We start from the raw sequence: 24,962 nt of genomic DNA on the forward strand, positions 1-24,962 counted from the left end.
TGAAGAGATTCGAAAATCTCTCCCGAATAATTTCTAAATGATTTAACATCAAATAATGTTCATCCCACTTTTCCACCACGTTTATCTGAATATTTTGATTGCTGTGTTTTGTTGCGAATAGATTTTCGTCAGGATGAGGTGGAGCGCAAACGGAAAGCGAAGAATTGCGTAGGCGTATCAATCATGCACTGCAGCCACTACTTGGAATGATTCTCAAAGTACACTTGTCGAAAGTTAGGAGAATATGATAGATTGGTCACGTCACAAGAATACCGGATGATCGTGTAGTGAATTTTCTCTCTTCTGGACCTTCATCGGCCTTAAGGGGCCCATCACGTACGCATATGTTGGGTTGGAAACGAATAAAATGTTGGCGGGTCAGGCGAGAGTGTTGACCGAACATGAATTCACCAACATGTTCGTAAGTGTATGAGGGCCTTTAGGAATAGACAGACCAAACTTACTAGATGGCTCGACCAGGTTGAAGCTGATTTGCTTGTGTCGAGATGCTCAACGAATTGGCAACAAATAGCCAAGGACCCAATACAACGGAGAGAAACTCTAGAACCACTTGCCATCCCGGCTTTATGCTGCTAAAAGAGAAAGAAGAAAGTTTTCTATTAACCACTTATTTATTTAATACTACAGTTTTTTAATGTAGGCGAAATGGCACCCCCTCGGCGTGGCGCTCCAAGCAGCTGCTTGTTTTGAATATTTATAATAAGCAAACCACTGACACACTGACTGTGTGTATAAGTGTCACTAGCGATTGATCTGAAGTGAGTCTTGGAACTGACGGGAACCAGTCGCGTTCATTCTTACGGTCCATCACGGAGCACGGAGTATTTTCGCGGCCTTAACCCCTCTAAGGTCTACATCATTTTTAGCGCCGCAAAATTCACTAAAATGGCCATAACTTCTTTATTTTTCAATATTTTTTCACCAAATTCGGGAATTTTGCCGAAAATATTTTCTATTTTCATAATATCTATAGATAATGGCCATATGCCATATGGTCCCGGAGTTATTCCGGAGTTCCTTGGGGGACCGAGATATGGCTTTTTTAGATAAAGTTGCCAAATATCTAAAATTTGTTTGAAATCTGTTGATTTTTGAAAACATATCATCGACTGTGGACATATCAGTTACTTTGCCGCAGTTATGAGCCATGGTGCGTGCCATCCGGATCCGGGGGGACACTATAAATCCGGAACCGGTTCCCGTAACGGGGCATTTCAGCATCAGTAAAGCATGTCGTGTCGCATATCAAAAAACATCAGCATTCGATAAAATAGCGATTGGCGATCATCTCATGTCTTTCAGAGCCCATATGGCCGATTCCAGGTCCCGGACAAGTTCCTCCGAAATCCGTTCTGTGCTTGAATCAGAAAAGAAACCCTCCCCGGACCCGGAACCGGTCATACGGCCTCTGAGAGACATGAGATGATCACCAATCGCTATTTTGTCGAATGCTGATGTTTTTTGATATGCGACACGACATGCTTTACTGACGCTGAAATGTCCCGTTACGGGAACCGGTTCCGGATTCATAGTGTCCCCCCGGATCCGGATGGCGCGCAACATGGCTCATAACTGCGGCAAAGTAGCTGATATGTCCACAGTTGATGATATATTTTCAAAAATCAACAGATTTCAAACAAATTTGAGATATTTGGCAACTTTATCTAAAAAAGCCATACCTCGGTCCCCCAAGGAACTCCGGAATAACTCCGGGACCATATAACATATGACCATTATCTATAGATATTATGAAAATAGAAAATATTTTCGGCAAAATTCCCAAATTTGGTGAAAAAATATTGAAAAATAAAAAAGTTATGGCCATTTTAGTGAATTTTGCGGCGCTAAAAATGATGTAGACCTTAGAGGGGTTAATATCGTTTATGATCGTCGTTGAGTTAATCAGTTAAACAACATGCCTTAGAATTTTTCTGTTTTACTTGTCTTTGACTCCGTCGCGGTCCAACGTAAATCTTTTTTTTTTTATTAAACGTGGACGAAAGTAGACTGTAAGAATGGTAGACTGTAAATACCATCGGCGGGTAGGTGGAGCGTATGCTTATGAGTACGAATGGTTAGACTGAAATGATCGAAACTAGATGTGAGATTATCCAATAAAGGGTGTCGTGTGCTGATAGTTTAATTGTCAAAACACTTGGGCGCAAACCGAGAGAGTGTGGGTTAGAGTCCCACTCAGCAATTGAACTACGCAATATATTTTTGGTCCCACATCGAAATTTCGCGGTATTACCAAGTCTACCATTCTTCCACACCAAGCGCTCCTGCACCTTTAATAAAAAAAAAGCCTTAGTCTGGAGCACCAACAGCCGAAGAATTTCAAGAAATCACCAAATACATTTACGAACTGACATGACACGTAGAGGAAAATACTTTAAAATCATCGTCATACACATTTTGCTTGTACAGTAATTGACCAAACTCGTGACTTTAGTCATGACCTTGAAATGCGGTCAGGCATATATGAATATTTTTTTTTTGAAACGATGGTTCTACAATTGATGAAGGGACGGTAAGGGAAAGTAATGAAGAAGGGTTTTTTCGGGAATGAAGGGGAAAGAGTGGAAAGGAAGGGGTTGGGGGGGGGGGGGGTAATAGGTAGCTATGCTTAACAAGTTGTCGTTGTGACTCCTATCTTTTGTCCAATGCTGGAAGGTTGGTTCGACCCATGCACCTTCCAGCATTGGACAAAAGATAGGAGTCACAACGACACAGTAATACCACAGTTTGTACAGTAATACCACAGACAAACAGACGAGACACTCGTGGTAATTCCATCGACCATTAAAAAACCACATATTTTTTAAAAATGCATGTTTTGCAACATGGCCACACCGCGGCACTCGAGTGTTGCTTCGTTGCTTTTCAGTATAAAACCATACAAATGTAAAAACTCTACAGTAAAAAATCCTGCAAATGCAAGGTACTCCGCAACACGCATAACAGAGGGTGCTAGTGTGCAAACAAAATGTGTTGAACGATGGTTTTCAAAGGATGTTCTTCTATGTGTCATGTCAGTTCATCAGTGGTAATACCCTTTGTTGTGTAAGTTGCGAAGTAACTTATATTTGCAGGGTTTTGCCTTTCTACTATATAAATATATAGTATAAAGGTATAGAAATCACTTGGAAAACCGGAAATGGAAAGAAGGTCCTGCGGGCCGAATGTTATATACCATTCGACTCAGTTTCGAAAACTGAGCATTTTCTGTGTGTGTGTATGTATGTGTGTGTGTGTGTGTATGTAACGCTTTTAATCTCACTCACTTTTCTCGGAGATAGCTGGACCGATTTTAATGTTCTTAGTGTCAAATGAAAGGTCTAGGTGTCCCATTGGTCGCTATTGAATTTCATACTGATCGGACTTTTAGTTCAAAAGTTATGTATAAAAATACGAAAAATATGGGACTTCATTATCTCATAGATCCCTTAACCGATTTGAACAAAATTGATTGCATATGAAAGAGGAGCCTTACAAACCCTTAACTTCCAAATTTCATGATGATTGGATTTGTAGTTTGAAAGTTACATAAAGAAATGTGAAAAAATAGTATTTAAAACATATTTTTGTAACATTTAAGAATTAATTCAATGAAAAACATCACACATTTTATTATTATTTGAAAATTACTGCTGAGATCTATCAAACGAAACCGAGTTATTTAACATCGGATGGTTCATTCAAAAGTTATTCAAACTGTAACACTTAAGCACCGTATATTAAACCGTTAAAACGTGTGAAATCAAAACGTATCAATCAAATGTTGATTGTATTCAATGTGTGCGATGTATGTATGTATGTATGTATGTATGTATGTATGTATGTATGTATGTATGTATGTATGTATGTATGTATGTATGTATGTATGTATGTATGTATGAATGTATGTATGTGTATGTAATGACAATTTGCAATGAAATTCAAGAAAAGTGAGAAACATGTCAAAAGTCAGAAGTTTTTGAAGCCTCTTAGTGGAATACAAACTCTGAAATAAAAGAAAATAAAAAAACTTTTACCGACTAAATTCCACTATTTAATATTTATTCGCGACAGATACGTATACGCTTTGAAAAAAGACACTGATGAAGCCTGCATGTTGTAGGCGAACTACGTATCTGTCGCAAATAAATATTAAATAGCGGGATTTAATTGCAAAGTTTTTTCTTTTCTTTGATTTTAGATTTCAATTGTCATTTTCTTCACTTGCTGTTACTCACAATTGCACGCAAAGCAAAAAGCGGAGAAAAGCAGTTAATTTAAGTATATAAGTATAGTGGTGTATAGGATCAAAATACTAGTGAGTTGATTTTTCCAAATAAATTTATACAAATTTTATACAAATTTTGCGCATCAATATATGCTCTTTTCAATCCATAGATACTAGAGCTTAGAAATGTTATATGAAAAATAGGAAGTAAACGTTGCACGGTAGTAAGTTTGTAAGATTTGTTTTCGTTAGTGACATTTTAAAGGACAGATGCCTTATGTCATGTATCATGTTTTAATAAATAAATCAAAAATGACACGCACTGGAAATCATATCGATCATATTTCTCATTCTCAAGCATGTTTATGGTGCAGTTTTTGCACTATTTTTCGACCTCATCTTGTTTTCCTAACCCTCTAACATTGTAAAAACGATGCGATCAAGCTAATGACTATCTTTTCATGAAAGTACATTCAAAAGAAGCTCAAGTTTTGATTTTCATGCAAAAATAATTATCTGAAGGAGCGCCAGCTAAGAAAAAGTTCAATTTCTCTTTTTCATATCTAATGCTCTATTCAGTTATTTTTTCTAATTCAGATATATTGCAAAATTGAAGCCAAGCAAACTAACAGTAAAATTTTGAGATTAATAATTTTGTTGTAGATATCCTTTTTCTTCAAAAGCGAAGTATAATAATAATTTTTCTGAACTGAACTTGTTTTTCAAAGACTTTTGAACGCATGGTATTAATATCAAAATATCAAAAAAATCTACCCTTTGGGCCAAAACCACTCAAAAAAAAAACTATCAAAAAATCTGCTATGAACACATATTTCATATTGTCAATTCAAAACAAGTTTCGTATGTGGCTCTGAAACCCGAAAGTTAAAGCCGACCGATTATAAAACTAAATAAGGTGTTCATCAAATAACATAAATGACGCTTACAAGTATTTACGCACCCAAGGAAAGAAAATATAATTATTCTACGCAATACGTTGTGAATTTTACTGGCAAATAAGGATTTTGAGGAATACGGAACAGATATTTAAAAATATAGTCAAGTTAATTATAGATGTTCCTGAGAAATTAAATGATTATTGTGGCAGTAGAAAGGCTAGGTCACGCCGCTAGGTGGATTAATTCGGGTTTTTTTACTGTAGCTGCAGGGTTTTTACATTTATACGATACATTTTATGTGCGCTTCATGTACAATATATTGGGTTTACCTAAAAACATTCCATCTAGAAGACTGACATCTCTCTCCCGCTCCCATACAAACGACAGTCAACATTAGCCGCAACCTCTCCCTAACAAAGTGGAAGCACTGTGTAAATGCAGTGCTGGAAAAAGTTGTGTGCAAGCGTGTTGATTCATTGCGTACAAGTATACGTGCATTCATATTCTAACATACGCACACTGGTATACGTTAGTTCATCCTTCATTCGGCTGATAGTATTGTTGTTACTGTCTTTTGACTTTTGGCAGACTTGCCAGTCTTGTTGATAGAATGTTTTTGGTTTACCCTTCCTTTAATGTTTACGCGTTTCCCATGCCAGTACTGTCTTCAGTTATGGCCATCCCTAGTGAAGCTGCCCAGCAGATATAACTACCGTGGACCCCTTTCGTTTGACCGCTCTTAATCTGAACACTTTTTAATTTGCACCCCGTTGGTTTGCACAACGTGCAAATTAAAAATGGTTCAAATGTCATTCTCAACATGACATCATTTGCTTATGCAGACAATGTGCATAAACGCGATTTGTTTGTCCTGATCTAGCGTGTTTAATCTGTTTCACATTGCGTTTTCCCAACGATTATGATAGAAATCCGATCGGAGAATGAAATATTCGCTGCTTTCAACTTCCAACTGAATCAAACCACCAAAACAATAACAAAAAGTAGGGCGACTAGATCACACAAGTTCCAGTATATGTAGAGTTGCCAGTTTTGCAAATTAAAAACTAACCCCGTTAGTTTGCATGGGGAATCGTTCAAACGAACGGGGGCCCACTGTATATGACTGATTTATAAGATGACTTTTGCACTGTCAAGAGACTTCATCGGGATAAAATATAATTCGGTGCGAAGAAAGGGTAATTAGGGCCTTAAGCAGCGCCGTAGCCTGTCATTGGTCAGACTGGCCCCCGCCAAGGGCGCTAGTTCTTGGGGTCGCCAAAAAGGGCCAGCATTTTAGTAAAGCATTATCAAAAACAAATGCATTAAAAAGTTGGACTGAGCTATTTTTCATGACACGTTATCAGTTGATTTTCATGGCGAAAATAGTCAAACAGTTACGCTCGATGCTTTGTTCGTACTGCCAGCTCCACCCCGCAGCGAAGAAGTTGGATATGGTGAAGCATTTCGTATCCGCTGAAAAGAGCGAAGCTGGCAACCTGGGGGCTGCCCACATGTTCTAGTGTTACATTCGGGCTAGTGTCGCATTCGGGCTACTGTTACATTCGGGCTAGTGTCCTTCGGGCAAGTGGTATTCGGCCTTTGGTATTCGGGTTCATGTTATAAAACCATTATAACATCTTCCCTGCAAGAAAGGCGAAAGCATTAAACGGAAACCTGGTTCCGGACACCTGACAATGCTGCGCGACCGTAACGTGTAGCAGAAGCGGAAGATGAAAACCGAGAGCAAGGTGGTCTCATCCTTCCGTGCCTTGGATCGGGAGGTCGGAGCAACTGGCTAAACGGTGAAGAAGTACTGGGTTAATATGGACATTTTTATGCGGAAGCATCAGTCGATGCTGGCTGTGTCGGATAGCACGCAATCGCTCAGCGAACGGCTGAAGGTGCTGGTGAAAACATCTTTCCGGCTAAATACGACGTCGCGGTCATAGTGGGCGACAAAAACTACTTTACGCTGGGCGGCAACGACTGGCAGAGAACCGAGTACTTTACGTCCCCAACCAACAAAATTAGCGATGACGTCAAGTATATCTCCCCAAAGAAGATCCTTCTATGGCTGACGATCAGCGAGAAGAGAATGTTCTAGTCGCTGTTTCGTTCGGGGTTTACGGTGAGCGAGAAGATATGAACATACAACAGTACGACGTACCTACTGGAAGTTGCCGCATTTATCAAAAAGTACTGCGCAAAGGACGCGCAAGTCTTTTGGCCGGCCCAGGCCCATCATGCCAAGAGTTCACCAGAGGAGATGAACCGGCTGAAGATAAACGTTGTACCGACGATCTCCCAACGTTTCCCAACTGCTACCAATACAAAATTTTTAGGCGAAGCTTAAACGGAGCATTTATGCCAATAACTTTGTGGCCCAAACGGAGAAAGAACTGATCGCCAAGGTCACGAAAGAGTTGAATAAAATGCCAACGTCTGTCTCTTAATCGGCCATCGCGAAGGTTCCGATGAACCGCTGTAAAGCCATCTGGCAGGGTGTCAAAGCATTTTTATAGAAGGCTAAATAAATAGGATTTAAGGATAATTTATTTCTTTGCATTGATAGGTTTTTTTCTCCCTAAACTAAATTGCAATAAAAGCTTCATAAAAACGTTTATTTCAGGCAAATTTAAAAGTTTTCTAAAATAGGCTGTTTAACCTAAAAAGTTTAATATCCTTCGAAAAATAAACCGGTCAACTGTAACGGGAATCAATTTCACAGCTCACAATATAATTTACAACTTCGGAAGGAAAATGTAAACTGCACAGGGTAGATGAAAACGATTCGCTTTGTCCTGACCTGACAACAAGCACCGGAGGGTGTTCCCATCACACCACACCGCTCCCATTCACATCAAACTTCATCATCGCGCAGTTTTGTTCCACGAGGCGGTAAACGCGTGTCTCAAAGACCCAGTCAACTACCGGTCGCATCGCTGAATTTTATTTTCTAGCTAAAAAAAACTAAATTACCTCTTCCCCGTCGCCATTTTCCCTGCCAACAATCAACCGGAACTGTTTTTCATTTCGTACTTTTTTTTGTTGTACCTATCTTGCCGAATGCTCAAGTTCACGCGGAATCAAATCAGGCAAAGAGAAAAGTGTCCCGCTGTCTCCATTACCGCCACTAGCTGGGTCAACTTTGTGCCAGGCATTTCCTTTTTGACGAATTCACACGCGTACCTACACAGATATCTGTACGCAAAAGGAAGCCAGCTTGGATTTATCTGTTTCCTCCGACCGACCGGGCGGTCATTCGACGGCGAGGGCAGACTAGGGGATTAGCCATAAACTTGATTATTATTTACAGATTCTTCATTCGTTCGCCGTTTCCCTTTCTTAATTCGCTTTTCTGGCTGCTTGTTCGTTCTTACTGGCCCATGGCCATGGAATTACCAGTTACCGCGAAGTGCGTTCCCTATCGTCACCTTTCGGTTGGTCGTTTCGCCGAGTTTCTCTAATGGTACACTCAAAATTGAGCATAATGATTTGATTATTTCACAGCGTTCATATCACAAAATGATATAATGGTAAATAACATCGTTATTTTCAAGTAGGTATGCTCCTCATAGAAAACAGATCCGGAAACGGAACGCGAACGTAAAATGATTTTTTTTTCTAGAGGAATAGTACTCCCCATGCTGTGTAAAATCGAACAAGAGTGTACTTTCACTCGCAAAATTTTATCTGATTTGTTACAATAATAATATATTTGATTTTATCTGATTTCAACAACGATTAATTATTAAGCTTAGCTTAGAGCTTCCGCACTCTTACTCTACTTTCTCTGCAGCAAGCCACTTGGCAGCCAGATTTGAGGAAAGAGAGCCTCACAGGGCCGTATCACCGACCCTGTGAGATTCCTATAGTCATACGGTGCTTTCCCGTTTTACCATGAGCGGCGTGTCGGCGGACACGTCATCCTCGGGCAGTCCTATGCAGACACGGGTCGCCCTCGGCTGTGGCCCCAGGTGCTGCATGGCTATTGTGGATGGTGGCGGCGGGATCGCCTGTTGGCTGCTGGTCACCGAGATGGCTGTCATGTTTCGGACCCCTGCAATGGTGCCCCCGTACGAGGGCCAGTGGTGCGCACCGGCCGGATTGATTGTCCCAGCACCGACCGGGTGCCGCGGCAGAGTGCAGGCAGCGTGACCGGCAGTGGCAAAGGCATTTGGCACGTGGCTCATGGACACGCTGGTCACCGAGCTGGCCGGCTGCGGTACGCCGTTCCGCAGGGTGCAGTAGCCCAAACTGGCAGTGTGATTGCCGTGCAGTGCCATCGACGAACCCATGAAGCTCTGGCTCTGGGCGGTCGTGGTCAGCAGCAGCCGGCTCGGACTGCTCGTGTCGATCGTGGATATGTGCTGACGCCGCCGAATGTACTCCATCTGCGGGAAGAGAGATACCGAAGCACAGTTTTATGTTAATCCCATGTCCAATCAATAATAAATATGCTGGGAAAATTGTTCACATTCCTTTCTATAACGTGTAATGTGACAAGACTAGGTACAAGCTGACAACATGTTCTGTCTTTTTTGCAACAAAAAATCGAGTAATTATTCATAATTTAAATACCTAATAAAAAAATCTAAATAATTCCTTGGCTTCTTGCACAGCAAATGAATCGTTTTTGAATCATCCACCCATTCGAACCTACCTGATCATCGGAATCAATCGTATCCGGGATGACGTCCGGGTTCTTTTCGTCGCTGTCGTTTCCATCGTAATCCTTGCTGGCCACACTCTTGTCGCTCGGACCGGGCGACGAGGTCCGCACCGTTGTACCTTGGGCCGTTTCCTTGTTTCGCCGGCTGCCAGCTCCACAGGGAAACTTTAGGGCCAGCACGATGGCACAGCTGCCAATCAGCACTGCCGCTCCCAGTCCGATGCCGATCGAGAGTGTGGGCGTCAGCAGCAGCGGCGACCGGGGACGCTCTGCTGGTGGGCGATAGTTTGGAGAAGCCAAAAAGAAAACAAACAAAGACAATGGGTTTGAAATGTTTGCTGTAGTCGGAAAAATAACCAAACTTTCGTTTCGAAGGTCAACAAACCTTTTTCCGAGTTCATTTGCTTTTCGGGAAGCCTAAGTGTGGCGGCACTCATGACGTACGGTTCCGACTTGCCCTTGGAGTTGAACGCGTACACAGCTAGCTGGTAGATTGCACTGGGATGAAGATTCGGTACTGCAAACCGGGGCACCGGTGAGGTGTTATTGAAGCGCACCTCCTGCGACTGGGTGTCCCGCAGCTCCAGGAAGAACGACTGCGCTAGACCACCGTTGAATCCTTCGTAGCATCGGACCTGCAGCGACGTCATGGAGACATTGGCCAAGCTGCAGTTGTGCACCTGGTCCGGTCGACCTGCAAAAAAGTAGAACAAACAGTTCGTCTGTATTGTCGAGCAGTTTGCAACGGAACCGTCCCCGTTCCCAGTGGGACGATCCTGAAAGACACTATGCAGCAAAATAATAATCCAGCTTGCGACTAGCGCAAACAACGGCACGAAGCGTTCGGAAAACAGGTAACAGTACGTGAGATAACAGTAGGTGCAGCGAATTCATTGAGTCACAAACAATGGGAAGAAATATGCTACTGCTGAGCTGTCTTCATTTGTTCTAAGGATAACCATTTTGGTTCCAGTGTACGCTTTCATATACACACACAAACACACGTAACACGCTCGGTTGTAGTTTTGCTTCTTTCAGTCGTTTGGTACGAATCCAGAAGCATGAATGTATCCAGCTGGGAGTAGGTCTAGTTGAATGTGTCCTCTGTTCAGGAGTGCGGTTGCCGTCTGCAATAACCAACGGTTGCCTACGCAGTAATAACTGCAATTATCACGTTATTTCATTCACGGCTGGTCAATTTAAAATTTATTTGTTTTATCAGCTGTACATTATTTGCAAATAAACTATGTGACGTTGTAATGTTGTGCTAATTCTGCTTGAGATACCACAATGAGTACACTTCGTGTTAAGTTGCTGCAGGAGACGTTTTGCAACAAGGTTTTGCTAGTTCATTTAAATACCAGTGCTTCTTTCAATACATTTTCATCAACTTGGTATGGATTCGATAAAGGGAAAAACGACTTAATAGAACGGAAAGACTTTCAAGGCATTATCACTTTTGGGCACAGGTGCAGAGCTTATCCAAATACAGCAATCCCCCCAATATTAACGCTAATAGGGTCCGCCTCAATGGAAACCGTTTTAACCCTTTATAAGACAGTGGCAACTATATTGCCACCAACAAAATTTTTTTTATTTTGCTTCCATAATTATATTGATGTTATTATAGACGCAAAACAAATATTTTTCGTTGGTGGCAAAATAATTGCCACGGCCTTATAAAGGGTTAATGGAGTCTACGCAGCATATGGGAATTGACTTAATTGATTACAACATGAAATAACTTTGGGAAGATTACTCAAATAACTGCTACCTTAAAGACCTCAAATCACTAGTAACTTTCTCGAAGACCGCAACTTTCTAGATAGTTAGCAGCGCAGCATACAGCCTGCCCAAGTAACACACAAAACAAGTTAGAAAATAATATTCGTGGAAATTAGTCGCTTAAGCGTACTATAAACGTACTTTGAAAACATATGTCGTTATTATTAAGGTTTTGAGATGTTTTGGGATAACATGAATTTATTTGACAGCTCATATCTAATGTATAATGTTTGTTTTGTCAACATGTCAACACGAAGTTTTTATTACGTCACCATTACTAAATTTAAACTACTGGAAGAACAAGTTGTAGCTTATGCTATAATAACGTTTTAAATTGGTATGAAATAACCTGATACATACTTCTTTCAATTCTTATTTCATTAGACTTAAGTTTTTTGCGCTTTTCAGGTAATAGAGAAGTTCTGATATATGTAATATTATACTATTCGATAACAAGCTGTGTTCCTTGGGTGTATAAGAATGTTACATATATACTAGCGCCACGTAGCGAGACAATTCCGAATACTATAATTCAATGAAAACCCGTTGAACTACTGAAGAGCTTTGTCGAAGACACTAACCTTCTATACGGTTAGGATCACGAGTTATTCCATGTTGGAACCAATTAAGTCAATTACCATATGCTGCGTGGACTCCAATAAGGACGTTCGACCGCCTTAAGCGAATCACTCGAGACCGTCATTATTGGAAACGTTCTTAATCGAAACTGCCTTATGCGAGGGACTGCTGTATGTATACTATAGTGTGGTTCTATCTAACGTACTAATCTAATCGTACTTTGATAGGACCGAGAATTTTTTTAGAGAAAATTTAACTTGAAACTAGAGCTTTTATAAGCGAAAGTTATAAATGACAATTTGTTTTTATTAGATTACTAGCTGACCCGACAAACTTTGTATTGCCACAAATTAAACTGTATTGTACATAAATCATGAATCTCGGATGACCTTTATCACAATCTTGAGTTTTCTGAGTTTCTGAGAAGTTCATGGGTGTTTTAATATTCAAATTTTCCTCACAGTAAAGTAGAAAACAACTCCCCCCATTGCTTAGCCTGATAAAATAAAGCTGGTAGGATTTAAATATTCGCCATCAGTACAAACCATTTCGCCGAATACCATTTTGCGGAACACCAATTCTCGGTTGTCCATAACGCGGAATTTATAGAGTTTCGCAGAATACCATTTCGCGAGAAACCTTACGCGGGATGTACCATTTCACGGAACATCTTTTCGTGGAAAGTACCATTTCGCAGGGGTGACCCAACTAAAGGAAACTAGTAGAGGTCGCAGGTCGCCGGCAACACTCGCGGCCTGTGTCCGTCTCACCCTGAATCATCTAATGTTACTATTGATAGTTTCTGGTAGTCTTGTTACTGACTAATGATTTATGAGAGTCTAAAATTTCTCGAGTTCCATTAATTTTTGAGTTACGCAAAAATGCTTTATTTGTATGAGAGTCCTTATCCACCTACCACAGGGGTGAGAGGTCTCTAACTATCATAAAATAAATTCAAGACTCCAAAATCTCCCACATGCCAAATTTGGTTCCATTTGCTTGACTAGTTCTCAAGTTGTAAGGAAATTTGAAGTTCATTTGTATGGGAGCCCCCTCTTAAACAGGGGAGGGGATTCATCATAGAAAAAATTTCTGCCATCTAAAACTCCCACATGCCAAATTTGGTTCCATTTGCTTGATTAGTTCTCGAGACGAAATAAGACGAAATTTCCATTTCATTTGCATGAAAGCCCACCCTCTTAAAGGGGAGATGGGTCATAACTCGCTTTTTAAAGGGGAGAAGATTCTCAATTCACCATAGAAAAAAATCTTGCCTCCAAAACCACTTAAATGTCAAATTTGGTTCCATTTGATTGATTAATTCTCGTGTTATGAGGAATTTGTTTTTCATTTGTATGGGAGCCCCCCCTCTAAGTAGGGGGAGGGGTCTCTAACCATCACTAAAACCTTTCCTGGCCCCAAAAACCTCTACATGCAAATTTTCACGTCGATTGGTTCAGTAGTTTTTGATTCTATAAGGAACATCCCGACAGACAGACAGACAGAAATCCATTTTTATATATAAGACTAGCTGACCCGACAAACTTCGTATTGCCACAAATTAACCTGTGTTGTACATAAATCTCGGATGATATTTGTCACAATCTTGAGTTTTGCAAGTTTCTGAGGAGTTCAACCTTAGATGAATCATTTTGGCAGTTACGTAGCTATGAAAGCATCCTAGGTAACCAATAAGCATCACCAATGCTATTCAAATGTAGGCCAATAAGCATTTAGGTCGCCTTAAATGCTACTTAAATGCTATTTTGGCAAAATATACAGCTACTTTACTGATAACCTTCTTATAGTGCTGACAATGCTAATTTACAGCTAATTACCGACACGAAGAATTTGAATACAATTTTGGATGCCAATTTACAACACCTATTCAGTCAAAAAGCTAACATACAATAACGTGCAGTATCAAATGCCAGATACGCTGATTTGCTGCTTACGTTAAGGCTTATTAGTTTTACCTGGAATGGGTAGTTTAATATACAAATTTGCAATTTTTCCTCACAGTAAAGTAGAAAACAACTCCCCTGTCCCCTCATTGCATAGCCAGAAAGCGGATAGTAATATTCGCCATGATTGTACAACATTTCGCCGAATGTCATTTTGCGAAAAACCTTAAGGGGGCATAGTACTTTTTCAATTCTAAAAAATCGAATTTTTTTTATTGTTAATATCAAAAGATTAACATTTTTAACATATGTGTTTCAAGCCGTTTGGATGAATTCCCAAAATTGGCAAAGTTATAGCTATTTGTACTGCGCACGTCTGGATCGATTACACAGCGAATAAAAACTTCAACGTCGTTTTTCTCGAAACCAGGTTTTGAAAGTCGGTACCATAAATATCTCAAGAACGGCTCAAGCAATTCTTATGATTCTTTTTTTGTTTCAAAGCCAATAAAATCATCTAGTGTTTGACCCATCCTTTTTTTTGATATTGTAATTTTTGTATTTTTAAGAATTGTTTAAAATAATTTTTTTCGATTAAAAACCTTACTTTTATGTTTGAATATCCGCCATTTTGTTATGCGTTCGAATTCAAAAAAAGGATGGGTCAAACACGAGACACGAGAGGTCTCTATCATAAAATAAATTCAAGGCTCAAAAAGCTCCTACATGCTAAATTTGGTTCCATTGGCTTGATTAGTACTCAAATTATAAGGAAATTTGTATTTCATTTGCATGGGAGTCCCCCCTCTTAAAAGGGAGATGGGTTATAACTCGCTTTCTAATGAGGAGAGGGGTCTCAATTCACCATAGAAAAAAACTTGCCTCCAAAACCACTTACATGTCAAATTTGGTTCCATTTGCTTGTTTAGTTTTCGAGTTATGAGGAATTTGTTTTTCATTTGTATGGGAGCCCCCCTCCTAAAGTGGGGAGGGGTACTAATTCACCATAGAAAATATTCTTGTCTACAAAAACACCCACATGCTAAATTTGGTTCCATTTGCTTGATTAGTTCTAAAGTTATGAGAAAATTTGTATTTCGTTTGTTTGGGAGCCCTCCCCCTCCTGGAAAGGTAAGAAGTCCTAATTTTTCATGGAAAAAATGGTTGCCTCCAAAAACACCCACATGCCAAATATGGTTCCATTTGCTTGATTAGTTCTCGAGTTATGAGGAAATTTGTATTTCATTTGTACAGGAGCCCCCCCTCTTAAAGTGGGGAGGGGTCCTAATTCACCATAGAAAATTTTCTTGCCCTCGAAAACCTTCACATGCCAAATTTGGTTTCATTTGCTTGATTAGTTCTCGAGTTATGAGGAAATTTGTATTTCATTTGTATGGAAGCCCCCCCTCTTAAAGGTTATAATTCCCCTTATAAAGAGGGGAGGGGTCTCAATTTACCATAGAATAAATTCTTGTCACTGAAAACACCCACATGCCAAATTTTGTTCTATTTGCTTGATTAGTTCTCGAGTTATGCAGAAATTTGTGTTTCATTTGTATGGGAGCCCCCCCTCTTAGTGGGGGGAGGAGTCTCTAACCATCACTAAAACCTTTCCTGGTCCCAAAAACCTCTACATGCACATTTTCACGCCGATTGGTACAGTAGTTTTCGATTCTATAAGGAACATACGGACAGACAGACAGACAGACAGACAGACAGACAGACAGAAATCCTTTTTTATAGGTATAGATTAAAACGGTAACACCCTGACCAAACAGTTTTTTTTGCTGCTATTATGAAGAATACTAAAGTTCAACAGCAAAATAATTTTTTTATGTGAGGCCTTTTTGCCATATTCTGGTATTTTGTTTTAGCTCGCAAACAAAAATTCATCAAAGCAAAGTGTTTTGCAGAAAGAAAGTTTTCATTAATCGGTTTTCCTGCCAGAGGGAGCAACTAAAATGATTTTGCTAGAAATTGAGATTGACAAACTGAACATATTTATTTTGTGCCAGTTTTCGAAAATTGCAAAACTTTAGTGGCGCCTTGATTTCATCCACTTATCATATCAATATGCACGCTGAAATTAAATGCGCACATGCTGTGAACCAACGGAATTGCTTAAAATTTATGGAATATTCTATGGGATATTTTACTATGGTCGCTATAAACCAAATTGATCAGAATGATCTGTCAGTAAACCTTTAAGTTTTCTGCTCACGGATATATTTTCACGTTGACAAAGCTGGCGAACTGATATTTAGCTTTCGCCAGAGCCAATAGCGTAAAGCTTTATCAACTTATGGCGGTTATAGCTGTTGAGCAGCGAAAGTTTAATCGGTTATATTACTGCTTTCAGCAGAGCGTGATACGACTACTTGAGTTTAAAACCTGATTCTTGTAGAGGTTATGAAAACATTCTGAGCAGTGGGCCACTTGGTCAGAAATCGGTTTTATAGCGGTCATCAGAAAGTTCTGATGGAGCTCATAGTTTTATTGGCGGTTTTATGAAATTGGTCATCTAAAACCACTATACGAACGTAATAAAACTTGGAATTGTTACTTTGGCGGAGCAGTTTCGTCACATGCTGGACGCAGTTACGGAGAAGCTCGTTGAAAGAAAGCCTGTAATCATCGGAGGAGATTTTAATGCTTGGGCAATAGAGTGGAGTAGTAGACAGACTAATACCAGAGGGTATAGCCTGCTAGAAGCCCTCACAAAGTTGGATGCAGTGTCGTCAGACGTAAGTACGACCAGTACTAGTACCAGTACTATCATCTGCAGTCCGTCGTTATTAGCAAACCGGAGGGTCTCCGAGGAATATACCCACAGCATTGCGATCATCAGGCGATCCGGTACAGTGTAGGGAAACACGCAACAGTAAGAAGGGCAGAAAGAGTTGGGAAAAATGAAAGACGAAAAGCTTGGACAAGGATTTTTTCGTCGAGGCTCCTAGAACGGGTGGCGAGCCTATGAGTCGAAGTGTGGAAAGACTTACAAACATGCTGGTGAAGGCATGTGACGCGTCCATATCAAGAAAGCTACAACCCAGAAACCAACGTCGACCAGTGTATTGGCGGAATGAGCAACTAACTCTGCAACATCCGCAGTAGTTGCTTCAGAGCCAGAAGACGAATACTGAGAACGAGAATTGCGTCAGATCGAGAAGAGCGTAATTTGGTTCCTGGCAGCAAGAACCGCACTAAAAAGAAAGATAAAAGCGAACAAAGCAAACTGCTATAAAGAGCTGTGTTCTGAAGCTGATGCTAATCCCTGGGGCACAGTGTACCGTATTGTGATGGCGAAGATCAAAAGACCAACGTTTACAATGGAATTATCACCAGGAAAGTTGAAGGTCATTGTGGAGAGGCTTCTTCCGAGGCACAACCTAACGGTGTGGCCACCTACGTCGTACTTAGACGTCGAAGACGCCGATCTCCAACGAGGAACTTGTAACAGTGGCAAAAGGACTGAAGGTAAAGACAGTACCAGGCCCCGCCGGGATTCCCAATGTAGCCCTAGAGGCCGTAATTTATGCATTCGCAGGCGTATTCGGGACGATACTGCAGAAGGCCGCTAAAACAGAAACGAAGGGGCGATCGATATTGCGCTGAGAAAACAATAACGCCAGTTTGGAGGACATCGCCGCAAAACTGCACAGTATTAAGGCCCCTACCTACCTGTGCAAGAGCTTGAAGAGTTTCTTCTAGAATAGGGTGCTAGTCTACGAGACTGCGAAGGGGCAGACATAGGTGAATATCACCGCGGAAGTTTATTAATGTTAAATCCTCGGACCAACGCTCTGGAACGGGACGCAGAACGACCTAGATACTGACGCTGAACTTCAAGTTACTCAAAGGGGCAAGGATCCTTGGTTTTGAGTACGACAGTACTGTTGGTAGCAGAAGAGACGCTAGAAGAGATTGGAATGCTGGCCAACCGCAGGTTAAGCGATCAGAATGATAGAAAATTGGATACAGGGAGTAAAGCAGGCATTGGATAAATGGAAAATTGGATGCAGGGTGATAGTACACCACAAAACGGAACCGCTACTGGTCCTGAACTGCAAAGCGGTGCAGCAAGCGGAAATTACAGTAAGAGAGTATGCCATAATCTTGATGACCGGTTCAACTTTAGCAGCCATGTCGACTAGGCCGGCGAGGAAGCAGCGAAGGCCATCAACCCAGTGACTAGAATTATGCCAAACAGGTACGAACCTAGTAGTAGTAAACGTCGCCTTTTGGCCAGTGTTTTCTTATCGAATCTTAGATACGGAGGACCGGTATGAATTTCAGTGTTGAAAAGCAAACGAAATGTAGCGATGCTGAATAGCACATTCCGGTTCCATTAGAGTCAGTATGCGTTATTGCCGGGATGATACCCATCAGCATCACCCACGAGAAGAATAGGGTGTGTTACACGAGAAAGGAAACTAGAGGGTTTAGGAAGCTAGCTCGAGCGGAATCCTTGAGCGAATGACCACAGGAATGGGATGCGGCGTTAAACGGTGCTGTGCTGTCGACCTGGCTGAGCTATAAACACGGGTAAGTCAGCTTTTACCTGATGCAGTTTCTATCTACGAGGGTGGCCGTGAAGGTATGGAAGTCGCTATCGGTCGCTATCCTTGTATCGATACACGTCTCGACAGGTGTACTGAAAGTGAAGCAGCCGGTGTATCTAGAAACCACACGAGGGTGATCGTGAAAGGGTGGAAGCCATGTTGGTCGCCATCTTTGGATTAGTAGGTACACTTTTCTACAGGTGAACGCAGCAGTGCGATGAGCCAGTCTCCTCCCGAAGTAATACCTTACGGTAGTTCCGGGGTGATTTAGGTCTGACGCCTGTGAAATTATTAGTTCTTGGTGGGTTAGAGGTTCACCCCGTGCCACGTGATGTAAACATACATCATTAGTATTCCTCATGAGAAAGAAACACACAAAGAGAGCGAGAGAGTTGATCCAACATCGAACCAGTTTCTGGTACCTGAAGCCTATTCGACGAATAATCCGATCCTACGCATAATTGGCTTCGTGACAGAATGGGAAGCTGACGGGGAGACAGCCAACAGGGGTGAATGAGGAACGAGAGCACGAATGTATGTTCCGTCTTAACTCTGGAACACCTGGAAGGTTCTTCGTCAAACTTGACACAGATATTTTTTGTCATAAAAGAATCCGCGCAGAAGGGTTGATGAAAGGAGTGGTCTCTTACAGGCGGAGGAGGAAGGTCCAAATGGGTAAAGGGGTACGTTTATCTTGTATTTGGAACGATACAAGTTGTACAAGTGGTTGGATGACAAGATTTAGCATTGGCTGGGGTATAACACGAGGGGAGCGGACAAAGGGAGTAGATACATTCAAATGAAGAAAAAGGGTTTTGTTTCTTACATTATGAGTATTTTCGTTGCAATAACAGAAGTATAAGTGGCTGAGAGATAAAGGTACCCCGAGTAAGAACGGGTAATCAGCTAATAAAGGATAATAAAGAGACTATCTTCGTTCATATTCATTTACTTGTCGAACGAATCGAGTCACTAAACAAGTGAACGTAGCAAACGTTGCAAGAACTTAAACTTTCTACCTACAGCAAGTAGAATTAATACAAAACCCATTTAGACTTGCACTAACTTTTTTCGAGTACCCGTGTCTGGCATGATATCAGGTGCAAAAGCCAGTAAATGGTAAGGAAGGATCTAAAGGATTAGCTCCCACATTTATATTTTTCAAAAACAGCTCACATTACAACCATTTTAATCATGTGTGCATACACAGTACTAAACCTCCGGTACATTCTAGTTGATCAGAGTCCTATTTACTCTCAGTGCCACATAATCCCAAACCGTAATCGCAGTTCAAGTAGAAGCACAATGCAGCCAATCACAGACGTCGGTAATTTGTCGGCACTTCTGTGGCACAGCATTCTTCCGCCCACCCTTTCAGCCTAAACACCCGTTGTTCGACACCCACCATCGAATCGACAACATCAAGCACAGGAGCGTGCTATGCCTTTTTCCTCCCGGGCTATTATGCTCGGTGCACTAGAACTTGCCAAGAAATGAAAAACTGCCCTAAATAGCAGCCAATAGCTCTTGCTTCTTGCCGCATTTCGCTTTTTTTTTACTCTCAGCCCTAGCAGACCGTACAACTTCCTGAACTCATATACTGAATCAACTCCCCAGCTGTAAGATGGAGCGCTGGCTGGTTTTATTCTTACTATGCTATAATAGGAGCAGCAGCGGCAGCAGCTCAAACAAAAGCCAGTTCGGTACGGCAACGTTGGCGAAAACAAACATCAAACTTGAAAATGAGTATATACTAGAATATATTCTTGCACGAAATGAGTTTTTAGTTTACCAGCTGCAGCATGCGGGCGAAACGGTAGCAGGTCGATGCGGTGTATGTAAAAGATCTTGAAAACCTTTTAACAGAAGGTTCCTCCTTCTGGCCACGAACGAAACCGGAGAATCAGCGGCCGGCACATCCTTCCCCTTGATGGGCTCCCGTAAACGGATGGGAAGTTGGGCGGAACCGGTCAATAGGGATGGGTCGGTCGGACGGTGGTGAGTTGTTTGGATTCCGCAAATGACCAAACACAATGAAGGTGGAACCGAAGCGCACTATTTACGACCATTTGTCGAGCGTCCGGCTCCGGCTGCACGGAGCCCCAATTCTCTACCGATAGGAGCGGACTAATTTGTATCTGGCCTGTGAACTGTTGCTGTTGCAGGATCGGTGGTTGCATGGGTTGGTTGGGTGTGAGACTAACGAGACCCGGGCAGGGTGTAAAATGGGTCTAACTTTTCAGTTTGATCTCTGGAGTGTGATGGAGGTTTAGTGCTTTCCGAATCGAACAAAGTTTCTGACAAAGTATTGGTCAAGTTCGAAACGAAGCTCTGTTAAAATCTGCTTTCAATGTGCAAAAGTTTAACGAGCTGAACGTACCCGGTTGGGCTCGGAAAGTTTGGCAGGTATTTGTTCGATTCGCAGAGAAACAAATAGACGAGGAACTCGGGAGCAGAGGGGAGCAGATCATTTCGCACAATTAAAGTCTTTGATTGTTTCGAATGAAGTTTCTGGTCAATATGGTTTTAAAAACTAATACGTTGCGAACAAAGAAAGAGCACACAGAAAAGAAGTACCGTAAAACGGGGTATCATTGATCATTGGGGGTAACATTGATCGGTTCAGGAAAGTTGGCAGAAATTGTTTATTTCACTTATTTATGCAATATAATCAATATATATAGAATGCCAGTGTCGCTGGTGTTTCATGGATATTTTGGTGGCAAACATGTTGCCGGTTCATGTCTTGGATACGGGAACAACATTGTCAAATTGCCCAGTAGAAAATTTTCCTGCCGACGAAATACTCCAAAACGACCAAATCGGGTGATTTATCCTACGTGATTTACGGAAAAGCGGAAGGATTTTTTATCGGGTTGCCTTTTTAGTTTGACAATCAGATTCCCGTTTCGAATCGATCACTCACACATATGCGCATGCAATGTAAATACATAATTTTCAAATGTGTGATGTTTACCACGAGCACTACAGCGACACTGGCAATCTATATATATTGATTCTACTATTTATGCGAATGGTCAATTTGATCAATGTTTCCCTAGTAACACCCAATGCCCAAGTAACAATTTCAATTTTAAGGTGTACTTGAAGAGGTTTCCAGCATTTGCTGCTTAAAACCGATCTCAAAACTTGTAATTCTACAAAACTGCGATAAAACAGCCATAAAACCCTTATAAGGAGAGGGAGGCCCACACTAAAGAAGGTTCTCAAGAAAATTTCCAAAGATCCTTTTAAAACTTATAATTCTTATCGATATTTTCCAGTTTCATCCAGTTTAACATTGTTCGCACCAAAACCTCCTTCACTTTACAAAAACGTTTAAGTTGGACAGCGACAGCGGCAGAAACAAGTGAAACGGAAAAAGACAACCTAACTACCAAAAGCGGACTGTAGCGATCCAATCCTAACTATATTCATGCTGATTGGACGCAAATCGCAACCCCAACGCTAATGAGATTGACATTCTAAATAGCAACCAATACTAGTTGACTCTGGGGCTTCTGGACATTCTCAAATTTCGCAGGCAGTCTTGTAGCCTCCAAGACTAGTGGTACCGACATGCTGAAGCTCCGAACAGGGTTCTGTTAAAGCAAAGACTCACGGTGTCCGGCGTCTACAAAGTATTAACAAGCTGGTCTACGTTACCGGCCTAGGATATTGCAGGAAGTTAAACATTGCAAGCTCCATACTGCCGTCGGGAAGCTGTCTGGAAACTCGAATTGGTCAAATTTCTACAGCAGACCCGTTTCGAAATGCCGGCTGACCCGGTTCAGACACTTGAAATCAGAAATGCATTTGACATAAATTGGACTTGATATTGGATATGAAGTTGGATTTGAAATAACACTTCAAATCGGAGTTAAAATCAATATTGCGAATCGAGCGAGAAGTCAACCATGCCTACTCACACGTCGTAAAGAGTATGAGAAAAATAGGACTTACGCCGCACACGCAGGCGTAAAAGAAATAACCGCCGGTGCTGTGCAAGATATTTTGCTACGCACACACTCGCGCACACTCATCCTCACGTCGTCTTCCTGCATAACTTATTCCCGAGGCAAAAAAACTCGTGAGGAATCAAATGCCCGTGAGGCGTGTAATCGGAAACGACGAACGATGAGCGACAACTGTAGCTGTCAGTTAGTAGTTACACATACGCGCAAACATTGCAGTGCATGAAGAAATAAGTGCGGGAGTTTTAAAAGGATGCTTATGCCGGGTTGTTCGTTAAAATGAGTACGCGTGTGTGAGAAATTTAGACCACACGAGAGCGGGCTTCGCAACACTGGTTAAAATTGGCAGTGAATTCGGGTTGGAGTTTGTTTTAAAATGGGACATTAAATATGACTTGAAATTGGACTTCAATCGAACGTCAAATTGTACTTAAAATTGGGCTTGAAATTTAACTTCATATTAACCTTAATATTGGACTTTAATTGGATTCCAAATTGCAATATGAATTAAAATTGGGCTTCAAATCGAACATTATATGGCACTTGAAATTTGATTCGAAATTGAGGTGAAATTGGAACTAAATTAGATTCGGAATTGGAGTCATAATTGGACATGAACTCGTACTTGAATTAGACTTTGAAACTAAACCTGAAATTAGACATGAAATTGGACTTAAAATTAGACCTGAAATCATGGAGATGATTTCCCAAGTAACAATGTGGGTTTTATTACACTCTTATGATGGCATTCAAGACCAAAATTGGTCTTGAAGACCACCATAAGAGTACAATAAATCTCACATTGTTACTAGGGTTGCTCTTGAAACTTGACTTGAATTTGACCTTAAATCCGGACATTAAATTTGGGCACGAAATTAGACTTCAAACTGGCCCAGAAATCGGACATCAAAATGCACTTGAAATTGAACCTGGAATCGGTGGTCAAATTGAAAATTAAACTTGAAATTGGACTAAAACTGAGACATTAAATTAGGCTTAAAATTAAACTTCTGATTCGACTTGAAAATGGATTTGGAATTAATTTTCAAAACGTACTTGAAAATGGATTTCAACCGAACTTGTAATGAAAGTTAAAATTAGACTTAAATTGGAAATTGGATCGAAAGAAGCTGTAAGTAAGTAAACTGCAGAAAGTTCTTAAGCGTTGCACAAACTTCTGAAGCATTACACAATAGGCAAAAGCAAGTTCGTAATCCGAATTAATTGGAAGGTAAGGAATCTTGTGCAAACCTTGGGAAGCCATATTATCCCCAAAAATCATGGCAAAAGCTAGTTAGACAGCATAAAAACATATTCGCCGCCCGTGAAATGAACTCAAACAACTTCCAAATGTTGTCAAAACATTAGAAGGATCGAATTCCATCCTTTCCATACTGTGTGAGATGCAAGAATAGTCCATTTTGCCCAATTCACCCCTAAATACATAGTAAAACCACTGACGAACTGACATGACACATAGAAGAAAATCCTTTAAAAACCATCGTCCTACACATTTTGCTTGCACACTAGCATCCTCTGTTACGCATGTCGCGGAGTAGCTTGCATTTGCACGGTTTTATGCTGTAGGATTTTTACATTTGTATGGTTTTATACTGAAATCTCGAAGCAACACTCGCGCGCCGCGGTTTGGTCATGTTGCGAAACATGCTTTTTTGAAAAATGAGTGGTTTTTGATTGGACGATGGAATTTACGCGAGTGTCTCGTCTGTTTGTCTGTGGTAAAACCTAATTAAAGCGAATAAAACTAGCTCAAAGGCCGGGGAACAAACTTGAATAGCACCAAATCACTTGAAAAACATCAGGAGAGTTGAATGTCAACGTTTGCCTAGCGTGATGAATTCACAAACGGTCCATTTTGCCTGATTCTCTCCTAGATTCGAGACAAAGACACGTTCATTTGCTATTGCGTAAAAAATGCGTAATTTTACAACGATGGTGTCTTTAGAGAAGTTTATCAATAAAACATTGCGCATCTTCTTACACTATTAATGTCATAAATCATAAATTCACCTATCAGGGTGATACAAACTTTTGTGTTTTTGAATACGTCAAAAAAAAAATTTTTTTTCTTCGGTAAAATTGTAGAACGCACTAAAATGGGCAACTTTGCTGAATACAGTAACTACATATCTTTTACTCGTTGCCAGTTATAGTAATTTGTTTAAAAATCAATTCTGCACAATAACTTTGCGTCCAATTTATTTGTTGCTTTCAATTGTCCACCAACATTATTCAGCATGTTAAAATACACATTTTTTTCTGAAAGCTGTTTTTCTATAAATCGCTTTAATTAGATTTTGCTATGTATTCAGGGATGAAT

The 24,962-nt window shown here is 40.8% G+C and overlaps 1 protein-coding gene across 1 annotated transcript in view; it reads right to left on the reverse strand.

The window, feature by feature from the left end:
• Positions 1–8,844: 8,844 nt before the first annotated feature.
• LOC128746169 (neural cell adhesion molecule 2) overlaps positions 8,845–24,962 on the reverse strand; it is a 392,116-nt gene continuing 375,998 nt past the window's right edge. The window contains exons 11-13 of the mRNA XM_053843214.1: positions 10,203–10,511; positions 9,809–10,089; positions 8,845–9,539 (exon numbers count right to left, since the gene is read on the reverse strand). Coding sequence (XP_053699189.1) covers positions 9,021–9,539; positions 9,809–10,089; positions 10,203–10,511 — 1,109 coding nt within the window. The 3' untranslated portion in view covers positions 8,845–9,020. The remainder of the gene's footprint in view (positions 9,540–9,808; positions 10,090–10,202; positions 10,512–24,962) is intronic.

This window comes from Sabethes cyaneus, chromosome 1 (genome assembly GCF_943734655.1).
Source record: "Sabethes cyaneus chromosome 1, idSabCyanKW18_F2, whole genome shotgun sequence".
NCBI lineage: Eukaryota > Metazoa > Arthropoda > Insecta > Diptera > Culicidae > Sabethes > Sabethes cyaneus.